The sequence below is a fragment of the Lagopus muta genome, chromosome 5, assembly GCF_023343835.1.
Source record: "Lagopus muta isolate bLagMut1 chromosome 5, bLagMut1 primary, whole genome shotgun sequence".
Classification (NCBI taxonomy): domain Eukaryota; kingdom Metazoa; phylum Chordata; class Aves; order Galliformes; family Phasianidae; genus Lagopus; species Lagopus muta.
Genome location: NC_064437.1, coordinates 63,798,561 through 63,820,095, shown reverse-complemented (window position 1 = coordinate 63,820,095; position 21,535 = coordinate 63,798,561). Strand labels below are relative to the sequence as shown.

The 21,535-nt window shown below is 43.7% G+C and overlaps 1 protein-coding gene across 11 annotated transcripts in view; it reads right to left on the bottom strand.

The window, feature by feature from the left end:
* Positions 1 to 753: 753 nt before the first annotated feature.
* The window catches only part of PTPRE (protein tyrosine phosphatase receptor type E), an 84,054-nt gene continuing 63,272 nt past the window's right edge, over positions 754 to 21,535 (bottom strand). For 7 of the 11 annotated variants that reach the window (XM_048946156.1, XM_048946158.1, XM_048946161.1 and 4 more), the window contains 11 exons: positions 21,335 to 21,454; positions 19,959 to 20,119; positions 17,649 to 17,784; positions 17,033 to 17,182; positions 14,857 to 14,950; positions 14,266 to 14,342; positions 12,985 to 13,119; positions 11,902 to 12,027; positions 10,743 to 10,903; positions 7,245 to 7,380; positions 757 to 5,539 (listed from right to left, as the gene is read on the bottom strand). In XM_048946156.1, coding sequence (XP_048802113.1) covers positions 5,465 to 5,539; positions 7,245 to 7,380; positions 10,743 to 10,903; positions 11,902 to 12,027; positions 12,985 to 13,119; positions 14,266 to 14,342; positions 14,857 to 14,950; positions 17,033 to 17,182; positions 17,649 to 17,784; positions 19,959 to 20,119; positions 21,335 to 21,454 — 1,371 coding nt within the window. In that variant the 3' untranslated portion in view covers positions 757 to 5,464. Of the gene's footprint in view, positions 5,540 to 7,244; positions 7,381 to 10,742; positions 10,904 to 11,901; positions 12,028 to 12,984; positions 13,120 to 14,265; positions 14,343 to 14,856; positions 14,951 to 17,032; positions 17,183 to 17,648; positions 17,785 to 19,958; positions 20,120 to 21,334; positions 21,455 to 21,535 lie in introns of all 11 variants that reach the window. The other 4 variants (XM_048946155.1, XM_048946163.1, XM_048946165.1 and 1 more) reach the window with 2 other exon arrangements.

The following is a 21,535-nucleotide window of genomic DNA, read 5'->3' as shown; positions in this document are numbered from 1 at the left end:
CAATTCCCTGACAGGAGCTCACGTGAAATCGTCACTGAGCGCCCTTGCCACTTGCTTAGACGTTTTAACTTAATTCAACTAGTAAAAAGGTAATTAGAGGAAAGCTATTTCACTGAGATCCGCCTTCTTAATGATTAGGCTCATCAGTGGAAGATCCAATAATAAAAGAGCCCCGATCATTAAAACATGCTGGGTCTGAAGGCTACAGCCAAGAGCACAACAACAACACGAATACGATTAGAGAACTCAGCACCGTAATTCCTCATCAGAAGGTCCCAAGACAAGGCTGTTTTGTCCTGGTTCTCAACAGGTGGGTTGGAAGCATTTGAATGAACGAAGCTTATTTCTCACAGATTTGTACCATTAATGACCATCAGCCTCAAAAAGCAGAAATTCCAGTTAAAGCTTTCCCCACACTGGGGGTTTTATATAGAATATATACAGTATATACAGGCACTATATATATAGTATTATAGTATTATATATAATACATATACATATATAATATTATAGTATATAGCATTATATATAGGCACTAAACTCAGGCAGCAGTCTTAGGGTTAGTGAGATCAGCCTGTTACCTTTGGATACAGCACAGCATCCTCAAGGCAGCTGCAGCGTGGGCAGCAAATCCAGAACGCACAGCTGGGAGGTGAAGGGAGACAACGAAGGCAGTCCTGGTGCCTGGCTTCTACACCTGCCAGCACTAAAAGAGCTGAGAAACTGCTAGCTTCTCACAAAGCACTCAAGCAGATGTGATTGGCATCAATCGAGTTGCAGCTGTCATCGTGGATCGGTCCTCCATTTACGAACTTTTCTCATGCACTCTGAAACACTGCAGTCTATTCACACTGCACAACACACAGCCAGTTATTTAAGACAAATCCCTTTGCAGTAGATAACATGATGGCATATTACACTGATGCTATTGCACCTAAGATTTTCAAATGCGTGTATTCATACCAAGAACCTAATTATTTATTCTTAATTCTTAGGAGAGAATCCTGCAGAAGTTTATTAACAAACAGGATGTTTTCTGAAATGCCTCTTATTACAGACAGCTGCTACTTGTGTAAAGGTTCCCAATTTGTACACCTGCTTATGGAGTACAGGGCAGGATTCTGTGTTCAGACTGATAGCCACCAGCAGAAGAGCCACTTCCATAGGACTCGCATCAGGGAGCAGAGCCATTCCACCTTACTGCTTCCTCACAGCAGCTTACACTCAAGCCTCCCACTTCCCATGAGATCTAAACTAGAAAACCCTCCTATACAATTCAGAAACAAGATCACTTGAAAGCAAAAGGTGTGCAACTTCACAGAGGCAGAGGCAGTTTGCAAGAAGAGAGGAACATAACCTTCTCTTGCAGAGACCAGGAGCAGGAGGGACACAGCCCTCTGCTGCTCACTGCCTGAAGCAAGAATGTGCTAAATAATTCCACCTGGAGCTCTTCAGAAGTGCTACAGTTTCGTTTTTCCTTGTGTCTACCCAGCTGGCACACAGCAGCAACCTGGAGCTGTTGTTCAATGTTAATGAATAAGTTTGAGTGGCATCCATGAAAACGAGGAAACAGTCACAAAGCAGTGGAAACAGGGGAGGAAGGAATGCTTATTTGTGAAAAGAGCTTCCCTGGCAAAGTCTGAGCCCAATTAATAATTTGGTAGAAATTCTCACAGACTGAGAGAAGTGGCACAGAAAATGCATCAAAATCGTTAGAATAAAGCTCTTATTAAAATATCTAAATTACAAAATAATCCCTTAATACGCAAAATGAACAACATTCACAGTGAAGTTCAATTGCTCGAAAAATTCTCAGAGGCACTGAACAATTTGTGTATTAAGGAAAGCTTAGCTTCCACTTGACACGTGTGCCCCATACAGAACAAATACGTCTTTGATCTTGCTTAGTCTGTATTGTTTAACCAGCCCGCTGAAATCAATGTTTCATGAGCAGTTCACAACCAAAGTCCGTTCTTTCTGAAAGTTCAGTTTCTAAACGCATAACCTTCAGCCCCACAGGTTGTGAAACACAAAACCTTCATGAAGAAGCACGAGGTCAAGGAAACAAAAAGAAAACACGGAACAAACCAGGAAGTGCAGAGGAGCGTTTGTACCACTGGAAGCCTTCTTGAAGAACTGCAGGGTCAGGCTTTGAGTCATTCCCTCAATGCTCACAAAGGAAGGATGCAACGGGACTCGGCACGTCAGAGCTCTGCATCGTCAGCTCTCATTTGTTAACACAGTTTGGGAAGGCCTGGCTTTCTAATCGCTGTCATGAGTTTACGTGCGCTTTGGTTACGACATGAATCAGAGCACTGCTTCCAATAGCGACGGATGGTAAGTACCAAGAAGTTATTGATGTAGATAATGGGTTTTCAGTCCTTTAGGATACTTTGCTTAAATGAACACACAGACAGGAATAAAATTTAAAGATTTAAAGAGAGCAGTGCAGTTTGAGAATAAAAACAAAGCTTTGTTCTTGCATCAGAATGTATTAGAACTTGCAATTTGCATATACAAATAATTCAGCAACATTCACCGGCATTAAAAACACAGCGAGATCAAATTATAAATGTAATAAAAGGAAATAATAATAGCCGAAACTGTATAATACATACATATATTAAAAAGATTTGACAAATTAAATACAATTTGGTTATACAGAAAAGTTTCAATAGCTTTACATTAAAAATGGTACTAGGGAAATGAAAGCATTTCAAAAGATTGAACACAGGCGGTCAGGCTGGTTTTAAAAGTTTAAAAAACTGATACGTAAAAATACCCTAAAAAACACTGGTAATTACAGTAAGCATTCTTCATTAAGGCCCAATTCAGCAAAGCACTTAAGGGATTGCTCCAGGAACAAAGAGCCAATGGTACTGTGTGTTCTGTGGAAAGGATGTCGGCAAATGCTTAAATGCTCAGGTGAACTGGAACCTATCTTAACACATGAGAACAGTCAGTCAAGTCACACAGTGACCAAAACCACGCACAGATCAGAATGTACGACTTCTAATCAACCATTTGGCGTTTCCAAGTCATTCCATGCAACGTAGGAAAATTTCAAACAGAATTCAGCTCTATCCACGTTGAGCCACAGCTCCCAGCTGAAGGGCTGCTGCAACAGGCAGCCTCTCCATTACTCATCGCAAGAACTGGAAAGCAAGCTTCTCAAATTATTAAAAAAATAAACGTGAAAATCACTACGTAGCTATATTTACGACTTCTGAACTACATTGTTGTTGTGGGTTTTTTTCCTGTTTCCTCACAGATAATACAGTTAGCAACTACAACCCGAGCACTCACTGAACAGCTGATGTTTCAGCTGAGCTCCATCCTGCTCCTCGCTCTGACAGAGGCCCTTTTGTCACCCACAGCCTAAATGTTTGCAGTGCTCCTGGGGACAAACAGGACCGTAAGATACATTTGTTTGGAGAGCAGCTTCTTGGCATTATGTTCTATCATCACTGAATGCCTAGAGGCCAGGCTGGATGTGGCTCTGGGCAGCCTGGTTTGCAGGTGACCCTGCAGATAGCAGGGGGTTGGAACTGGATGAGCATTGTGGTCCTTTTCAACCCAGGCCATTCTATGGTCCTACGATCACTTTACCTCTCTGATTCTCTCTGTGCTGCAAATGACCGTACCGAAAACCCCACTGTCTCACACCAAATTTATTTGGTAGCTACTTGAAATTCAATTAAATTTTAGCACACAGTAGTAATGCAAACTTTGCATTCTTCTCATCTAGTCAACACTTTGTGTTCTGAGCACATCCAACAGCAAGTCACAGCAAATGCTCAGTCCTCAAACCACCTCTTTAAGTGCATAACTGCATGATTCACTGTGCAAATAAACACAGAAGTGCATCAGTGGGAAGACAAGCAGCAGGAAACGGCAGCGCTCAGAGCAGTGTGCTTACAAGTTCTTAACCACACCTTTCCCATTCAGTATGAAAGCGAGGAGAGGCAGAAGGTGCTCCTGTCTCCTTGCGGTGCGTCAATGCGTGATGCTCCGTGTTAGCAGCTGGGAGAAATGCTCACAGGAGTGGTGAAAGGATCCGTTTCAGTTGCTTAATTTTAAGTAAGGCTTTTATGCTTGCATTGATAAAACCCCGCCAACTGGACAAGACAGGACTAGGGCATATTAGTTAGGTACCCAAAGTACACATTCACCTATTTTGTGCTCATTAATTCCTATGCGCGTTCTAAAGAGGGGGAAATCCAGACTTTCCATTTGTTCAACATGCAGACGCCCTGCGAGCTTTGACTTTCTAACCCCCAAGCACATCCTGCCCAGGGATACAACAAAGACTTGTAGAACATATTTCCCCAATCATATTATCAGTAGTACTTTCATTAAAAATACATCTATATACACAACCACATCCCCCTTTTAGATAAAGGAAGCACTCCTTTGCTGATAATACATATGGGAAGGCAAGAACATAAAGGAATTTTCTTCGTGTTGCTCATGCTACGCAGTTCTTTTTTTGTTTTCCAGACTTGTAATATTCTTGTTGAATCTGAGAGAGTTCTGCCCTCTGCTTTTTCTCACAGTAGCTGGAAATGATGCACACATATAGTGAAGCTCTATATCTATGGCCAACCAGGGCTGTAATGCCTCTTGAATTAGACAAATGCGAAGTATACACTCCTGATATGCAGAATATTGTTCAATAGTGACAAAGTGACATTATGGTACTCCTAGATTGATTCAAGCTGGTGCAGTATTTAGGAAAGAACGAAACAGATGAACTTTGAAAGTCATATGAAATCAGAAATTCCAACCTGCATTTCTAATGCTTGTATCCTACTGACAGTAGAACACAAAACAGAGCTGCCATCCATGGGGAGGTTCTCACAAACAGCCTTTAAAAGCAATACCATTTTTCAGCTGCACTGTGCACTATCACACATGAAGGGCTGTGTTCTGACACCTGGAACAGTTCCTTGGCCTTTCAGTGAGGCCATGAAGTCAATTCCAAGTAAGCAGCAGCAGGTTATCAGAACACGGCCCAAAATAAACATCTCTTTTCATTTGCTATTGACTTCTGTGTCAAAGGTTTGTGGCCAAAACGAGTTTCCTTTAAACAGATGTACCACAGCTCATTATTTTAGTATGAAAGGTAAATGTAAAGATGCACGAACCGGGCAATGGCACTGCTGATAAATATCTGTAAGTCGAAAAGGAAATAATCAAAGAAATAAACCTTCCAGAATTAATTTACTGTTATTTAGAATAAAGACTTCTCTACCATCTTATAGCTATATACTCTATATGAACATTATACTTTGCTTTAGAAGATATTTATATTTCAGAAATAATTTTGTACAGCAAATGCAAATTTTAGAGCAAACACGAGGTCCTATTTACAGTCAAAGTCAACAAACAAAACGACGTGGAATAAATTAATATCATATACAACTATTTATACAGACAACTTAAAAAATAAGGCAGAAGTTTTTCATTTAAAGTTAGCATAATCGGAAAATATGTCGATGAAGTCTTGTACCACTCTGTAGCAGAATTCATACTGTTCCTGAAAAACAAGAAGACACCAAAATGTACTCCAGTTGCATCACACCTTATGAATCGTCGTTACGCAAATCCGAGCGGGGCAACGTGTTCCAACTCCAAGCTCACAGCAACACCCATCAGTTCGACCTCATCTCCCCCCCATCTGCTCTCTGCCCACGGTTCCATGGCTCTGTTCTCCCTGCATCCAGCTCCGCTCAGGCTCCCTCCTGTCGCTGTGAGGAGCTCTGCCACCACGGACAGGTGAGCAGAGGACCTCAGCGCGAGCAGAGCCGAGGTTCAAGCATAGACCCACAGCAGTGCTGACACGGGAGGCTTCTCTCGTCTCACATACAACCAACTTTTTGTAACAGCCAAATGAGAACACCCTGACCCCACAGAACCACAGACCCGGCAGCACGGCTTCCTCTTCAAAGCTGTCAGCTTCCCTTTTATGTGCAGAAGCAGCTGAGGATGAATCCATTCTGATTTTTTTCTTTAATAAAGGCAGCAGTACTTCTCTTTTGTCAAACAGGCTGATTCCCGCCTGTCAGTTAACACGATTTCAGCTTTCTAGGGGATAATTCTTCAAATGAACATCACTTCTTAAACCTGTCTTCTCATTCGGGCTGAGCTGCTGATGGCACTGAGCTGTTCCCATCGCGCTGCCGCGGGTGGCTCTTCCTGAGCACCCCAGGGAGCCTGCCTGCTTAACTCCAGGCTCTAACAGCTTCACAGCAGAAACTGTGTGACAACGCAACTTCAAATGGAGAGAACATTAAAAGAAAACAACTTCCCAGTTCATTTTTTTTCCTGAAATGGAGCTCCGCAGGTAAATGCTGTCGGTATGTATCTACATACACAGCCATCCACTGGCGACGTGAGCCTGCCGCCTAGTGCTGTGCGTCCCAGTGATGGGACACAGCCTGAACCTGCAGGCATGCCCACAGCCTTCAGTGTGATCTGCCGTGCTGCCCGATGCCTAACACCTGATCAGAGCTGGAACAGGCATCTGCCGGAAAGCGGCACTGAACAGAAGCCGTTCCACAGCTGCAGCTCAGCTGAGGATAGCCCTGGCTATTACATAGCACCACTAAACCACAGAGCCGGAGCCCCAAAAGATGGATTTCCTCCCTGCAGGTAATCCCAGCAGAGCTCTTCAGCCCCTTCCCCAGTTCATAACAAGGAGATTTCTACCTGGGAGAGCTGCTTTCAGATAACTGTTTCTAAAGGAGTTCCTAATGGAAATTGTTACCAACATACAAAGCATCCGTGCTTCTATGTATTTCCCAAAACAGCGTCCCCATACATTTTCTTCTGTTTGATCAGTAAGGAAAACCCTCACACCAAGTCAGCATTTCTCCACGTGACAACAGCAAGCCCATTCAGCCCTGACATTTTCATGTAAAGAAAGAAAAACCTGAGCTATGGAGATAGGGCTTAAAAGGCATTTACTTCTTGACTTTGTCATCAGCACCGCAAACAAGATTTTGGTTTATTTAACTGTCACCGGTTCCTAACAAAGCACGGAACGTTTAGCCAAGCTCTACTTTCAGACAGGCTGTAAAAAAAACTATCAGGAAAAGATACAGATTTCTGATGCCTTGTTCATACACAGCCGTCATACATTATTTATTTCAACCTGCAACAAATCCCCTTTGTTCTCCTCCCACAAGGATATTTACAAACATACATCCTTTGAGAAAGGTTCGGATTGTTAAATACCATACCAGTGTTTGCACCATATGTGGCCTCTGCAGTCTTAAGCTCTTCACAGCTTGAAATACATCTAAGAGCCCCTCAGCCTTCACTCGCTCCAGAATATTGCTGAGTGCAATGAATGTACCTGTCCTTCCAGCACCGGCACTGCAACACAAACACATCTGCTTGGCATACAGCAGGATAAAAACTGCAAAGATAATATTGATAGAGAATACCCAAATACTAAGAGCAGCTGATTTTTTCACGTCAGCCATGCTGAAAGCGAGCCAGAATTAATTCGAATGAATTGTGAGCCAGGCAGGAATTGAAAACACTGTTATAAAGAGGAGGGGGAACGGCTGTTTGTGAGTGTGGATGGTGATAGGACAAAGGGGAATGGTTTTAAACTGAGACAGGGGAGGTTTATGCTAAATAGGAGGTGGAAGTTTTTCCCTCAGTGGGTGGTGAGGCACTGGCACAGGTTGCCCAAGGAGGCTGTGGATGCCCCATCCCTGCAGGCATTCAAGGCCAGGCTGGATGTGGCTCTGGGCAGCCTGGGCTGCTGGTTGGTGACCTGCACACAGCAGGGGGTTGGAGCTGGATGAGCATTGGGGTCCTTTTCAACACAGGCCATTCTGTGATTCACTCTATGATTCACTGGAATTATTATTCCAAAGCAACATGATGGACAGTGTCCAATCCAACAAAAAGATTGTAACTGCTCTTACAATCTGAATCATTCCTTTTCAAACAGGGAAGTTAATGTAAGGAAAACCCCAATAAGTCTGCATGCAGGGTGATGTTACATACAACTAAACAGAAGCGACTGCTCTGCCTCTAACCTGATTACAGCAAGCAACCAAATACAGTCCCCAGTAACTGTGGTTCCTTTTGTTCTGGCATGCTTCACTCAGGATATTTTGCTCTTTTATTCACTTCAGACCACAATTCTACACCAGCAAAATAGATTTGAGTGACTGTTACCTGACTTAGATACCTAACATCAGAGACAAAAAAAAAAAAGAAGTGCTTTCTCTCTTCTAACAGAATTGTGGCCCTTGAGACACACACAAATACAACCACAAAAACATCAACAATCAACAGTGGCCGTGCACTGCCAGGCCAACAGTCACTAAAAACAGGCTGGAATTTAGCATTCGGTGGTAAGCTGGATTGCAGAACAAGGAGAAACACAAAATAATTTATGAAATTTAAAATTTTAATGTTTTTCAATCATTTACAAGCAGATAAAATGTAATCATGTGTCACTGCTTCTGTCTTCTTCCCATCAAATGAAAAAACATCTGATAAGCACAGCCCTATGCAAAGATTAAGTGCAAGTGCACACATCCTCAGCTGGAGGAAAAACAAACAGGAATGCTGCATGGGATGCATCCCTCCCTTCAGATAATTACTTTTATCAGGTTAAAGACAAAATCTGTGAAATCTAACAGGGCTGAGGTCTATTTATCCTTAGCTAACCTGTAGTAACAATATGTGTCTTTTAAAGCAACCCGTGAGCAATGCCCTTCATCTACAGCTCCAACAGTAGGAGGAAAAAGACACGGAGTAACCTGGGATGCACAGGGTGCTCATCCACACACTGCTCTTCATGTGTTTATGTCTATACTCCTCATGCTGAACACTCACTCTCTTTCCTCCCAAAACACATTCTCAGCATCTCTTCAAAGAGTTTGGTTTATGTTGGCTTAAGATTTTTTTGTATAGAGAACTGCATTTGAAATACCACGAAGAAGTAGATGCATTTCACGGGAACATGGCGCTGCTCTTTTTGTACCCGCTTCTCCTCTGCACTTCTTCCAACACTTGTCTTAAGGAAAGGAAACTTTTCATTTTGACTCTCAAACTTTTCTCGAGACAAGTTCCAAAGCCAAGGGTGCTCTGAAAGGACACTGGGCAAGAGGCAGAAGGAAGGGGCCTTCAAACAACCCTGCAGTCTGGCGTTGTTTATTACAGAACAGAAAGAGTAAAGAGAGAAAAGCACAGGGAGCTGTGAGCTAAACAGAAGGCAGTGGGAGACATACACTGGAAGTGAAGGGAGTTGGGATTCAGAACAGATTGGCTTTGAATTCCGTTGGCAACTCAGTCAGCAAAACCCTTCTAATCCACTTAGGGCCGTGCCTCTGTCCCAATTAATAATTGCTGTCTCCAACAGTTCCTGAAAGGGTTCATTAATATCCGGAAAAAACGAACTGCAGTTTCCACAAGTTTAAGCGAGCACTCCTCTAAACCAGTCTTTGACTTGAGATGTGTTTACTTACTCATAAATTTACATTCATTTACATCTGAAGCCTCAGGTCTGACTTCATGGAGGGGTTCAACTATGCAGTGTAGGGGATGTCAAAACAGATGCAGCAGAAAATTCTCAGTGTGGTAAAACCAGGGGTGCATTGCATGCTTAGTTTCATTGTCCTTATTTTTTTTTTCCCCCCCATTTTTTAATTGTTACAGCAAGTTTTGAAAATTTCACTCCAAATGATTAAGCCAATGCTTAATTGCATTGGTTGCAATGCTGAAAGCTCGAAGTAGCAGCAGCAATGCATAACCCACATAGTTCTTAGAATCATAGAATGGCTGGGGCTGGAAAGGACCTCAGGGATCATCAAAAGCTCCAACCCCCTGCTGCAGGCAGGGCCACCAACCTCCAGATCTGGCACCAGCCCAGGCTGCCCAGGGCCCCATCCAACGTGGCCTTGAACACCTTCAGGGATGGACGGGGCATCACAGCCTCTCTGGGCAGCTGTTCCAGCACCTCACCTTCTTATGTATCTAATTTGTGTATATCAAATACAATAACTGCATTTACCTCTCACTTTACTGGTTAGAACTATTTGATACTTTATCCACTGTCACTATCGCTCAGAATTTTACCTCCCCAGCTTTTCATTAAAAAGTGGCTGTTCAAATGGAAGAACCAAACTTAAAATAACATTGCTGCCATTGAGTCCAGCCACCACAGGGTTGGGGAACACACAATGCCCCAGGAAAAACACATGAGAACAGCAAAGAGAAAAACAGTGAGTAAACAAGAAAGAGAGGAAAGCTTTAGCAATGAACACATGCTACTGCAAGATCCCCATGTCCAAAAAACTCCAACAAAGCTGAGACCCCAGGATCTTTTTGCTTCAGCAGCACCTGAAAATGCATGATGCTGCAGATAGCCAAAATACAGACCATGCTTCTCAGGCTGAGACTCTTGAGAAACTCTTTAAAACTCACATCAGAAGAAACAAGAAGTCAGCATACATTGCAGAGAACAGCTCTAACAAAGTCAGTCCTAATTCTAACTCGGGCTCATCTATCAAAACACTTCCATGGATTAAATAATCAATTTTGAGGTCAGAGACATGCCGATTTTCCCTTTTCTCTATGTTTGCCTTGCATTTCTTCTTTTTTCATGGATGCAGCCCACTGGCTCACAAAGGAGAGCTGCCCTACCAGCAGCCAGACAGGAGAAAAAGAAAGCCTAGCGCTTGGCTGACTGTGGGAAGGAGAGGGAGTCTCACCTGCAGTGCACCGTGATGGGGTGATTCCCCGTCTGCTGCTGCTGCTTTTGGACAGCTGCAATCAGGTCAATCATCCCTTTTCCTTCCGCAGGAATTCCGATTTCTGGCCACCCATGGAAGTGGAACTGCCGAACCAGCCTGCTTTGCTTCTCTTGGTTACCCTACGTGCATGCAAAGAACAGGTTCATCCAGATGTTAATTTCAGACAGCAATGAACTTCATACCTTAAAGATAAGCATAGGTTTTGTACCATCACGGTGAAGGGGGTTATTTTCAACCTGGTCTGTTATATATGAATCTGTTACATATCTACATACATGTAAGAGTTCTGTTTCTACATTACCTCTGCCTCTTAGCTTGAAACTAACATTACTTGTCTTGCCTTTATGTCAGCTGATTAAAAGCAGCCCTAAAAGTTCAAGTGAGCACTATCACCCTGCCAGTTTTGCCAGGCAATCTGAATGTTCCATCATTATTCCATATGTAATTCAATAGGATGTTTGGGAACAGACTTCACACGAAGCACTGCGTATTCACACCTTATCCACCATCCTCCTATGAAATGAAATGCACAGCATTTCAGAGGCCTTTGGCTCTGCACATGCCAGCTAGCTAAGTGCATAAATTAGATGCAGTGCAATTAATTAAATTCATCATATTCTAAACTGCTAGTAATTTCTTTCCCCCAAATGTAGCAATGCAAACCAGTTCTGAATGAAATGAAGGAGTGAGCAGAGAGATGCATGTAAGTTCAAAAACAGGTTTGTGTAGAGCCTGCCAGTAGCAGAGGTACATGAAGGGGCAGCTGCCAGGCAGAGGTAAGTACGTGTGCACTAGAATGCTTCACAGGACTCTAATATCTGGAATTAAGTTTTCAGTAATAGGTACATGAGAGATGGTAGGAAAGGCAAGAATGCCAGCAGAGCAAAATACTCCCAAAAAACCCACACCTTGCTTTGATCAAAGGCATGCTTTACTGACCAAGATTTTCATGACACTTTATGCAAGTGTTCCATACAAGCTTCCTCTCGGATGCTAATGTGACAGATGACAACTAACAGCAGTTATCTTTAGTCAGAAATGCCAGCATTGAAGTCACATCATCACATTTACGAATGCCTTAAAACAAATGAACAACTTATATAATTAAAAACAGTACCTGATTATATGTAACTATGAAGTCCCTTACGCTTATGGCATCTAAAAGGCTGTCATTCTTTATTTCTACAGTTATCTCTCCGTGAGTTACTGAGCCCTCTGATGGCCAGTACTGGAAGCACTTCTCCTGCAAAATGGAGAGGGAATTGTAAGCATTCCTTGATTCGTTTTTTCCACTTATCTACACCACCACCAACCTGTGATACAGGATGTGACAAAGCATAACGTGTTCTGGACACTTTGCAATGAAAAGGCCAGAGCCCAAGAACACAGTCGTAAAACATTTCTGTAACACAAAGCATTAAGATGAAACAGGAGCAGAAGCCATATCTGATAAATGCTGCTTTACAAATAGACCAGGAGAAAACTAAGTAACTCTTACAATCAGTGCAGGGTTGTTAAAAATACACAATAGAAAAACGCAACAACAGAAAACATTTAACAGCACTGAAGTATAAGGTGAACACTGCAGAGCAGGGAGATGCTGTTCTCTTCATTAATGAATAACAAAGGATGCAGAGGAGAGGTTCAGAAGCTTACAGAGACGTAACAGAGAGGGAAGTTTTCAAGAAAGTGTTGTCTGGCTCTTCTCAGACCCACGTCAAGCATCACTAAGAACTGTGCTTTTAAAAGCAAACTGGGCCCACTGAAAACCAATTCTGTAGCTTAGGTGTTTTTGTCTGACAAATCAAGCAACAGCAGCAACACTGGCCTACACCTAGTAGTGAAGCAAGAGCTCATTTAGAATCACAGAATGGCCTGGGTTGAAAAGGCCCACAATGCTCATCCAGTTCCAACCCCCTGCTGTGTGCAGGTCACCAACCAGCAGCCCAGGCTGCCCAGAGCCACATCCAGCCTGGCCTTGAATGCCTGCAGGGATGGGGCATCCACAGCCTCCTTGGGCAACCTGTTCCAGTGCCTCACCACCTTCTGTGTGAAAAACTTCCTCCTAATATCTACAGAATCATAGAAATTTCAGAAAAGGCAACAAATCTTATATTGCTAGAATTTGTAGGCAAAGTATTAATCTTGTGTGAAGACTCATATTTACTACATTTGTAAAATGGAGCCGTGGGACACATACCTGCTCCCTCTCCTGCACCTCTGTGAGCATGACAATGGTGTGGCACTTCCACTCCCACACCATCCGCCAGAAATCCTCCACAGTGTGTGGCAGCGGCCCTTGCGTGGCAATGAAATAATCCTTCTGGCGATAGCCCTGCAGAGAAAGGCTGGGTTGTGAGTATGTCATGGCAGCACAGACAGAAGTCGGTGTTTGGAGAGAGCAGCACCAGCTTCTGTTCAGCTGCTGCCCACACGAGACGTGCTCTTGCACAGCGTGAGCATCACCCAAATCTTCCACGTGCTCTGGGGATGCAGAGCCCACCCCATTCTTGTTCACCCCTCCAGCACTGAAATGCACCTGAGATCTGAAAATCCACATTCTCAATCCTTTTGTCTACGGGTCACAGCAGTAACACAGAAGCAGCCCCACGGATATCAGGGGCTGGATACAGGCTCTGCTTTAAGGAGCACCATCAGTTCCTGCTGCTCACTGTCCTCATTAGTTCACCTTGCCTCCTCTCAGAAATGAAGATTCACGATCCTGAGTCTTACTTTATGACATTTTACAGCCGTGGCTGAAGGAATGAAGTTCTGCTGTGAGAGCTGAGGTTTTCACCAGGAGATTATTAACAACTGCAGTCATTACCTTTACTATGGAATGAACATTAGACTCATTTTTTGAGCTACTACAGTTCTATTTCCATACTGATGTGATCACATTGTAGAGTATTCACAATCCTCAGTCACCGGTGGGCTTTTACTGTTTTGGGATATAATTAATTGCCATATTTAAATAAACTTAGGAATGGAAAGTGTTGCCCAGGTTCCATCAGGAAGCCAGGAGCAAAGCTGGGAATTAATGCAGGTCCCCTCAGTAAATGCTGGCTCCTAAACACTATGAGAGCTGTTCTCCATGATAGAAGTGGAGAGGGGGAAGTACATATTTGAGTTCAAAACCACAAACAGTCAGACTCTTTATTAACCTGGATACAGGCAAGAGAACTGCTGGATGTTTGCTGCTTAGTGAGTCTGGTTCTCTGCCTGCTTTTCTCAGAACTGAATACAAACCTTAGTTTATAAATCTAGCAACAACAGGAACGTTTAAATTACACAACATTTAAACTGGAATTCAGAACACTGAATAAGATTAGAAATTCATTTGGGAACTCTCATAAGCCAAGCCCAAACAAAACTAATGCTCTTCATAAGCCAACTTGGCTGAAACTCTTTAAGAAGACTTGCAAGAAGCAGTAAAATACTTGACTTGTAGCCTAAATGCATTGAAAATATTTATACTTACATCTATGAAGGAAGCATTGATGTAGTCTGTGTACTCCTGCCCTCTTTTCATTGACAGAATCACTCTATTAAAATCATCTGGAAGGAAAAAAAAAACACAAACATTCACTCTTTTATTGCTAACTGCACGTTAACCGTTCCACAATTACACGTGTGGAAGAACTACAAATTGCTTATCTGAAAGCCAGACAAGGGGCCCTAAAGATCTTACTCAGGATCTACCGAGCGTGAGGAGGAAGGCAGTATTTTTTCTGTGGATTATTTCTGCATTCACACAGCAAGCAAGGTGTAACACTTATGTTCATGTGCACACATTGCAGCACTGAGGCAAGGAATCGTACAGAAGGTACGTTGGTGCAGTAGGTGGAACGGCTCCATTATTTCATTCTGTTCTTAAAACTACCTATCAGACATTTTGTGCACACACTGTAAGGACATCACTCTGTCCCTGACTTACCCAGCCCAGCTGTATTCTGATACGAGCTGCACTGCCACCAGCACGCAGGCATAACTTACATTTACTCACAACAACCTTAGGATAACCACACATTTACAGCACCACTTTCTATACACACAAAGTCAATCATCTTACACGGGATGATCTGGATGACTCTAGCTTTCTTCATATTTGCTGGAAGATTGCCAGTTCTCATGTTCTCTTTCATTATCCGAACGTTTGTTAATTTCTGTAATGAAGCACACAAACGAGGACGAGGATTAATTGAAACGGAAATGCTTTTATTTCATTATATTCTTCATAACCTGTACACAGAGGATTGCTCATTGGGTACAGACCAATAGTGCAGTCATAGTTAGCTGACTGTTATGAATGGTGAGGTGCTGCAACAGCTGCCCAGAGAGGCTGTGATGCCCCATCCATCCCTGGAGGTGTTCAAGGCCAGGTTGGATGGGGCCCTGGGCAGCCTGGGCTGCTATGAAATGTGGAGGTTGGTGGCCCTGCATGTGGCAGGGGGTTGGAGCTTTTGATGATCCCTGAGGTCCCTTCCAGCCCCAGCCATTCTGTGATTCTGCAAAAGCCGCTTTGCTGCCTTGTCTGTACAAATGTAATCATGAGAATAACACAACAGACCACTAAGATCATCATGTCCAACCAGCAGCTCCGCACACCCAGCACGACCCTGCAGGCTGCTCAGTCACACGCTCCAGTTCTACACCACTTCCCTTTTTAGAACCTCCACTTCCCCCATCACCGAAACGCACACTGAACTCACAGGCTTGTATTCATCCTGTTCCTCCAGCAATCTTTCATTTATCAACGATTCTTCTTAAGATTGTTAGAACTCTGCGATGCTCCGCAGGGCATGAGAAGGCTGCACGGGCTCAGAGCCTGCTGTGCACCAAATAACCTCATGGGGCTCCACGTATCCGTGCCACTGCTGCTGCAGTGACCAATGCCCTCTATTTCATCAGTGATGAGAGCACACACAGGACACAGAAGACAAGCACTGCCCTCGCCCCACCAATCCGTAATAGCAGAGTTTACACATATGCATGGTTGTGCCAGCTGACCTGACAGCAACCAGCTGCTTCTGCTGGGGGGATTTGACAGGTAAGCACCAGTGACAGGGCTGTGTTTCAGCAGCTATTTAATACAACTTCAATTTGTACTGATCTGAATTTAATTTGCAAACCGCAAGCACTTTTTCAGGCAGTTTTCTGTATTTGCCAGTTTCAGAAGCACTTCTAATTCCAGCAAAAATCCAAGTACCACCAACAAACCATCAAAAAGAAATTCCCACATCTCAGAAATCACTTTTCAGCTGCTCTGTAACACTGTGGTTAACAGTGAGTGTCAGAGGGTCCCACACTGGTTAGAACACTCTTCTGTTGCTCGCTGTGGATGAGCTCTGTGCCTCTGGACCATCTTTCCGAACACACAGCACAACTGAACGCTGCTTGTAAGCTTCCTGCAAAGCCTTTCTAGCACAGTGCACAGCAAAAAACAACACTGAGTATTCTAGTTCTGCCAGAATTACTATGTGTTTGCTTGCTTGTTTCCCCTCAGCGTCATACTTTTGAATTCTGAACTTGCTGCTTCAACTTTTACTTCATTTTCTTCTCCCAGTTCCCAATTTCTGATTAAATGAATCCTTTAAAAGTAGAAGGGAAATGCAGTGAACGCTGAATTCACTTGGATTGAATGACTGAAATTATTTAATCTTTTAGATCTAGAGTACATATTTCACCATAGTAAGTAGCACAGAAAAGTTCCATTTCCTCAGCATAATTAAAGTCTGTTTTAAACAGCCATCACAAAAATCCAGTATCATTTGTTTCTCCATTAGGGGTTTCTCCACAAAACATTTCTTTTTTCCTTTTTCCCCACAGAAGATGTGAGTGTTCAGCACAAAATGTGAGAGTTCTCCATAATTCACTCTGCCAGCAGCAGTGACTGAATTAACATTTCTGCTGACACGCCAATTAGGTCAATGTAATCCAGCTTCATCCTCCAGCTTTATCTGATCTGGCATCCAGTTCAAGACCAGAAGAATAATTCTTTTTGTTTTGTTTTTTTTATAAGCAAATAAAATGCATAGGGGAAAACACCCATCAAATGATGTAGGTCTGAATGTGCCACCATCACTGAGTCCATCGGAGCAATTCACAACAAGCTGAAAATACAACTGGCATCTCAGTTTGGACAGCCCTTCTCTTTTAAGATTGCACTTGCTCTGCTTCTAAAGTACCTTTTTGTTGTGAGGATTTCAACACTCGAAATTCTCAGAGCAAAGGCCTTTCCTACTTACCTTAAATTCTTCTTCCAGCCCTATTTTGACAAGGTTTGGTGCTGCACTGTGTGATGTTTGTAGATGTTTCTCCAAGGATGACACATCTAGCTCTGTGTCACCATAGAGGTAGTACTCAAGTAAGGCTTGATAAATGAAGGAGTACTGCATCTGGAACAAACAGCAGGCAGATAAGCATCCCCTGAGGCAACGGAGCAAAACAATCTCATGTCTGGCACTTTCATCTGTCTCATTCAGTAATGAACGAACTGATCACCAACGCACACCTAAGGCTCAAACTGAATTCCTGTCACATCATTCACGTTCTTTACAATTCCATTCAATCACACAAGGGGAAAGCCTGGACATACCACAAGATAACGTGCTTCGTGGCATGGTCTTTACTGCCAAGGCCTCTATCTCCTTTCCCAGTGCTACCTTCCATAGAATGGTTGGGTAGGAACAGACCTTGAAGATCACCCAGTTCCACCCCCCTGCCACCCTCTAGAGCAAGGTTCCTGTTCCAGTTATCCAGGCATGCAGTGGAACAGGGCACGCTCACACACACACGTACATTATTTGTGTCAATGACGGCTTGAAACTTGTAGAGCTGTAATTCCAACTGGTGACTACTTACGTCAGTCTGAACCATCTGTGGGCGCTGATTGCGTATTCTTGAAACAAACTCAAAAACATCAACTTTCTGCTCAGCATGCATCATGTCTATCATGGCATCTATAACGATAAACGTGCCCGTCCGGCCCACACCGGCGCTTCGGAAGGAAACAAAAGACAAGAAAATCCCTCAGTTGAACAACAGAGTCTGCAGGAACTGCCACACCAATGACAGAGGTGGAACTTGTGCTGCTCTCAATCAACAAAAATTCTCATCACTGCGAAACACGGGGCTTCACTTCTTATTTTAGTAGTGACAATAATGACAAAACTAAATTTTAGCATTAAAAAACCTCTTCTAACAGCTCAGAAGCTGACCAAAATTATATTACTCGAAGACCATTGGAACTTGTGCTTGTCCTGCTATAATTTCTCTTTTTAGCACTTACCTGCATGGTTGCTATTCCACACCACTTAGACACTTAGTAACTTGCTGTGACTTCTACACTTCCTAACGTTGCTATTCCCATTTTGTTTTCTTTTCAGACATCCTCCGAAAGCCACAAGAGGGAGCAAGATTCCCACAAATTACATCACTCCAGCGACATTCAGTTCTTCCTTTCAGAGGAAAAGGGCATGGCATCCTGTGCTAGGCATTAATAGCCCTCCTTTGACCTTCTGCTAGCTTACTTCATACAGCCACTGCTGCAAGGTCCCAAATCATGACACACGCTTCTCCCTCCATCCCCACGTGCCCAAAGATACAGCTCAACTCTCAGCAAGGAAAAAATCAGGTTTGAAATAATATCAGGGCACAAGCAAACAAACAACACCCCACCAACAATCTCTGCCTGTGGCCATTTCCTACCGCCAAGCCTCCCTTCCCTCTTGCTTCCTTTCACTCACGTGTGACCTCTCCGTGCCGCCGACAAGCCCACCATGTTCCCACAAAGGCTGCTCACTTTACTGACCCCCATGTTTGCCTTAAAGTCCCTTGCTTTTCCCCACACGATCCCCCTCTGGGCCCCCCCTCACTCAGTTGTTGCTTAGGATGACTGGATGGTATCCTTGTAAAAGCTTACTGAAGAAAAAAAAAGCACGGTTACTCACTACCGATGAGTTTCCCTTTCCTTTCCCCAACAATTCAATAGTGTCACATCCTGGCCGTGACGGAAATCGAGTGTCACCTTCCTCACTTGTCACCTCGAGCACACACTGAAGCTCTGCACTATCGCCCAGCCCACACGTCATGGCATCAGTGTGCTGTGCTGCACTGGCTGACTGAAATCTCTGGAGATTTTAATGAGATATTTTACACTTATCTCTATTTTGGCTCAACTTCTGTTGATTAAGTTAAGCACAGAATTTCCTGCTTGTGCAAAATACTGCTTAAACCCAGCATTGGTCTCCAGAGAACATCACTGCAAGAGGGTTTCCCAAAGGAAAGGCTGTGTGACACTGCTAAAAATCTCATTCCTTGCAAGAGTTTTCCTCAAGACTCCGATGTATGACACATGAGGGAGAAGACAAGTTCTAGCCCAGAAAGGTCTATAGGGAAGAACCAAAAGCTGGGCTGGGCAGGACAAACAGGCTGCTTTCAACAGCACACAGTGACTCTCCAATGTTCTCTGAATATCCAACATAAGCAACAGAAAAGAAAGAAATACATCAACCTACAACCATTGCCTTGAAAACAAAACCCAGAAAGACAAGGCCACTACTCTTTTCTTTTTACTTCAACCTCGATACAGTAATTGATCCTAAAAAGACACTTCTAAAACTCCTTTTTATTGTGATTTCGTTAACATCCAATTTCAAACACTTTTCAGAAACGTCTAATGCAACAAGTTCATGTGTCGGCAACTGAAGGAGTGGGATTATGTTCTGCATTGGTATGTGGTACATTTCTTACATTGCAGCATTTAAATCTCCTAAATGCAAGCCTTTATTTCTAGATTTCTCGGCATTTGACAATTCACATAGCAAACTAATTTTGTTGTGGGAAAAGTGGAGGATGAATTCTCAGAGGAGCAGTTAATGGCGGAGGTCACAGATTTGTAATGACGAGGCTGTATTCTGACAAAGGACGTATTTATACCAAAGATCACTCACAGATAAAACAAAACCTTCTGTTTGAATATGAAAGTGACAGCAAAGACAGATCTTTTGGAATTGTTCTTGTCCCCAGCTCTAAGAAAGCTTAGCATAATATTACATACCCATAAGCACATAAAATTAACAGCCTGTTATCAGAAAATACATCTTCAGCCTCCATTATCTGCCCCTAACTCCAGGTCAGACAAGCACAGTGGCCTAACGAACGCCGACCTACCTGCAGTGAACCACAATTGGCCCAGCAAGGGCAGGATTCAACGCCTTGACTTTCTTCAGGAATTTCAGCATCCCAATAGGTGTGAAAGGCACCCCGAAATCAGGCCAGCTGGTGAAGTGGAGCTGCGTCACGAGCCTCAGCGCCTTACAGCCATCGTGGAGCTGCAGGGAATACATGGGCTCTGAGTTTGACTTTCATTTTCCACTCGGAGATTTAGAAAAGAACTCTCAGGATTGTTTATGACTTGCACTCCTGCAACACCTGGATCCTGACTTCACAGCATACATTTAATATAAACATCCGTTACCACACATCCTTAAAATGCATCTTGGCAGAGAAAAGGAGTAATCCCAAAGTAGGGTACGTGAAGAACGAGATTCACAATTTATGGTAACAATGGATCAAATCTTCAGTCCTTTTTCTCTCATAAAACCTTCACGACTCTCCTTTTAGCAACCTGACAGGAAGCTCAAAAACTGTGATCTAAACGTGCAGGATCTGCATTGTTACAAGGTGCCAAATGCCAGCTTTTGCAAACTGTTTTATTAGGACAAGGAGAAAGATGGGGACAAACTCTTAGGATCAACGCAGTAGAGGACAATGGTGGGTGTTCTGTAGTACTTCACAAGGCCTGCGTTGAGTATTAGCACTCTGTACCACACTTGAGAAGTGAAATTTGAGTACTTCCATGCAGCTGTGCACAGCTTATCACCTCTCACTAGAAGCACTGGCTGAAATTAACATTACGGTCTAACCTGATGGCTTCCATCTGCATCAGATTATCACTGCATTAGGAGCAGCACAGCCTTTCCTTCCAGGAGAGAGATCTACAGGAACTTGTACCCATACAAGGCAACACGCTGTGTATGTGTATGGAGCCACCATCACTGTTTGCCTCTCTCCTGGGACCCAAGGAGTCAGCACTCTGCTCCTGTTCTCTCTCCCTGACAATCCAAATGAGTGACTTTCTGCGGCACCTGACTACACAGAATCAAAGCATGGCCTGGGTTGCAAAGGAGCACAGTGGTCATCCAGCTCCAACCCCCTGCTGTGTGCTGGGTCACCAACCAGCAGCCCAGGCTGCCCAGAGCCACATCCAGCCTGGCCTGGAATGCCTGCAGGGATGGGGCATCCACAGCCTCCTTGGGTAAGAACAGCACCGAGCAGAGCCTCCTGCAGTTCATCAGTTGGCTGCAGACACACGGCGGCTGTCCCCCAGTGCCCACCACCCTGCCAGGCCTGGCACTGCACCCTTCTTAATAATTTGCAAACACACCAAACTGATTTTCCTCACTTCTTTCAAGCAGATATGGGACTTTGCAACCACCTGCTTGAAAAACCTCAAACGCAGACGGAGCACAAGGATTGCGCCTTACCGACTGGACGCAGAACTTGCGAATGGTGTAATCCACCAGCACAATGCAATCCTCCACTGACACACGGATGTTCCCATAAGTCCAGCACCCTTGGTCAGGCCAGTACTGGTAACATTTATCCTGCAGAAACACACAGTGCATTTTATAACACTGAGCCTGACTTCATTGCTGGTCACACAGAGAACAAGGAAGTTACTTGAA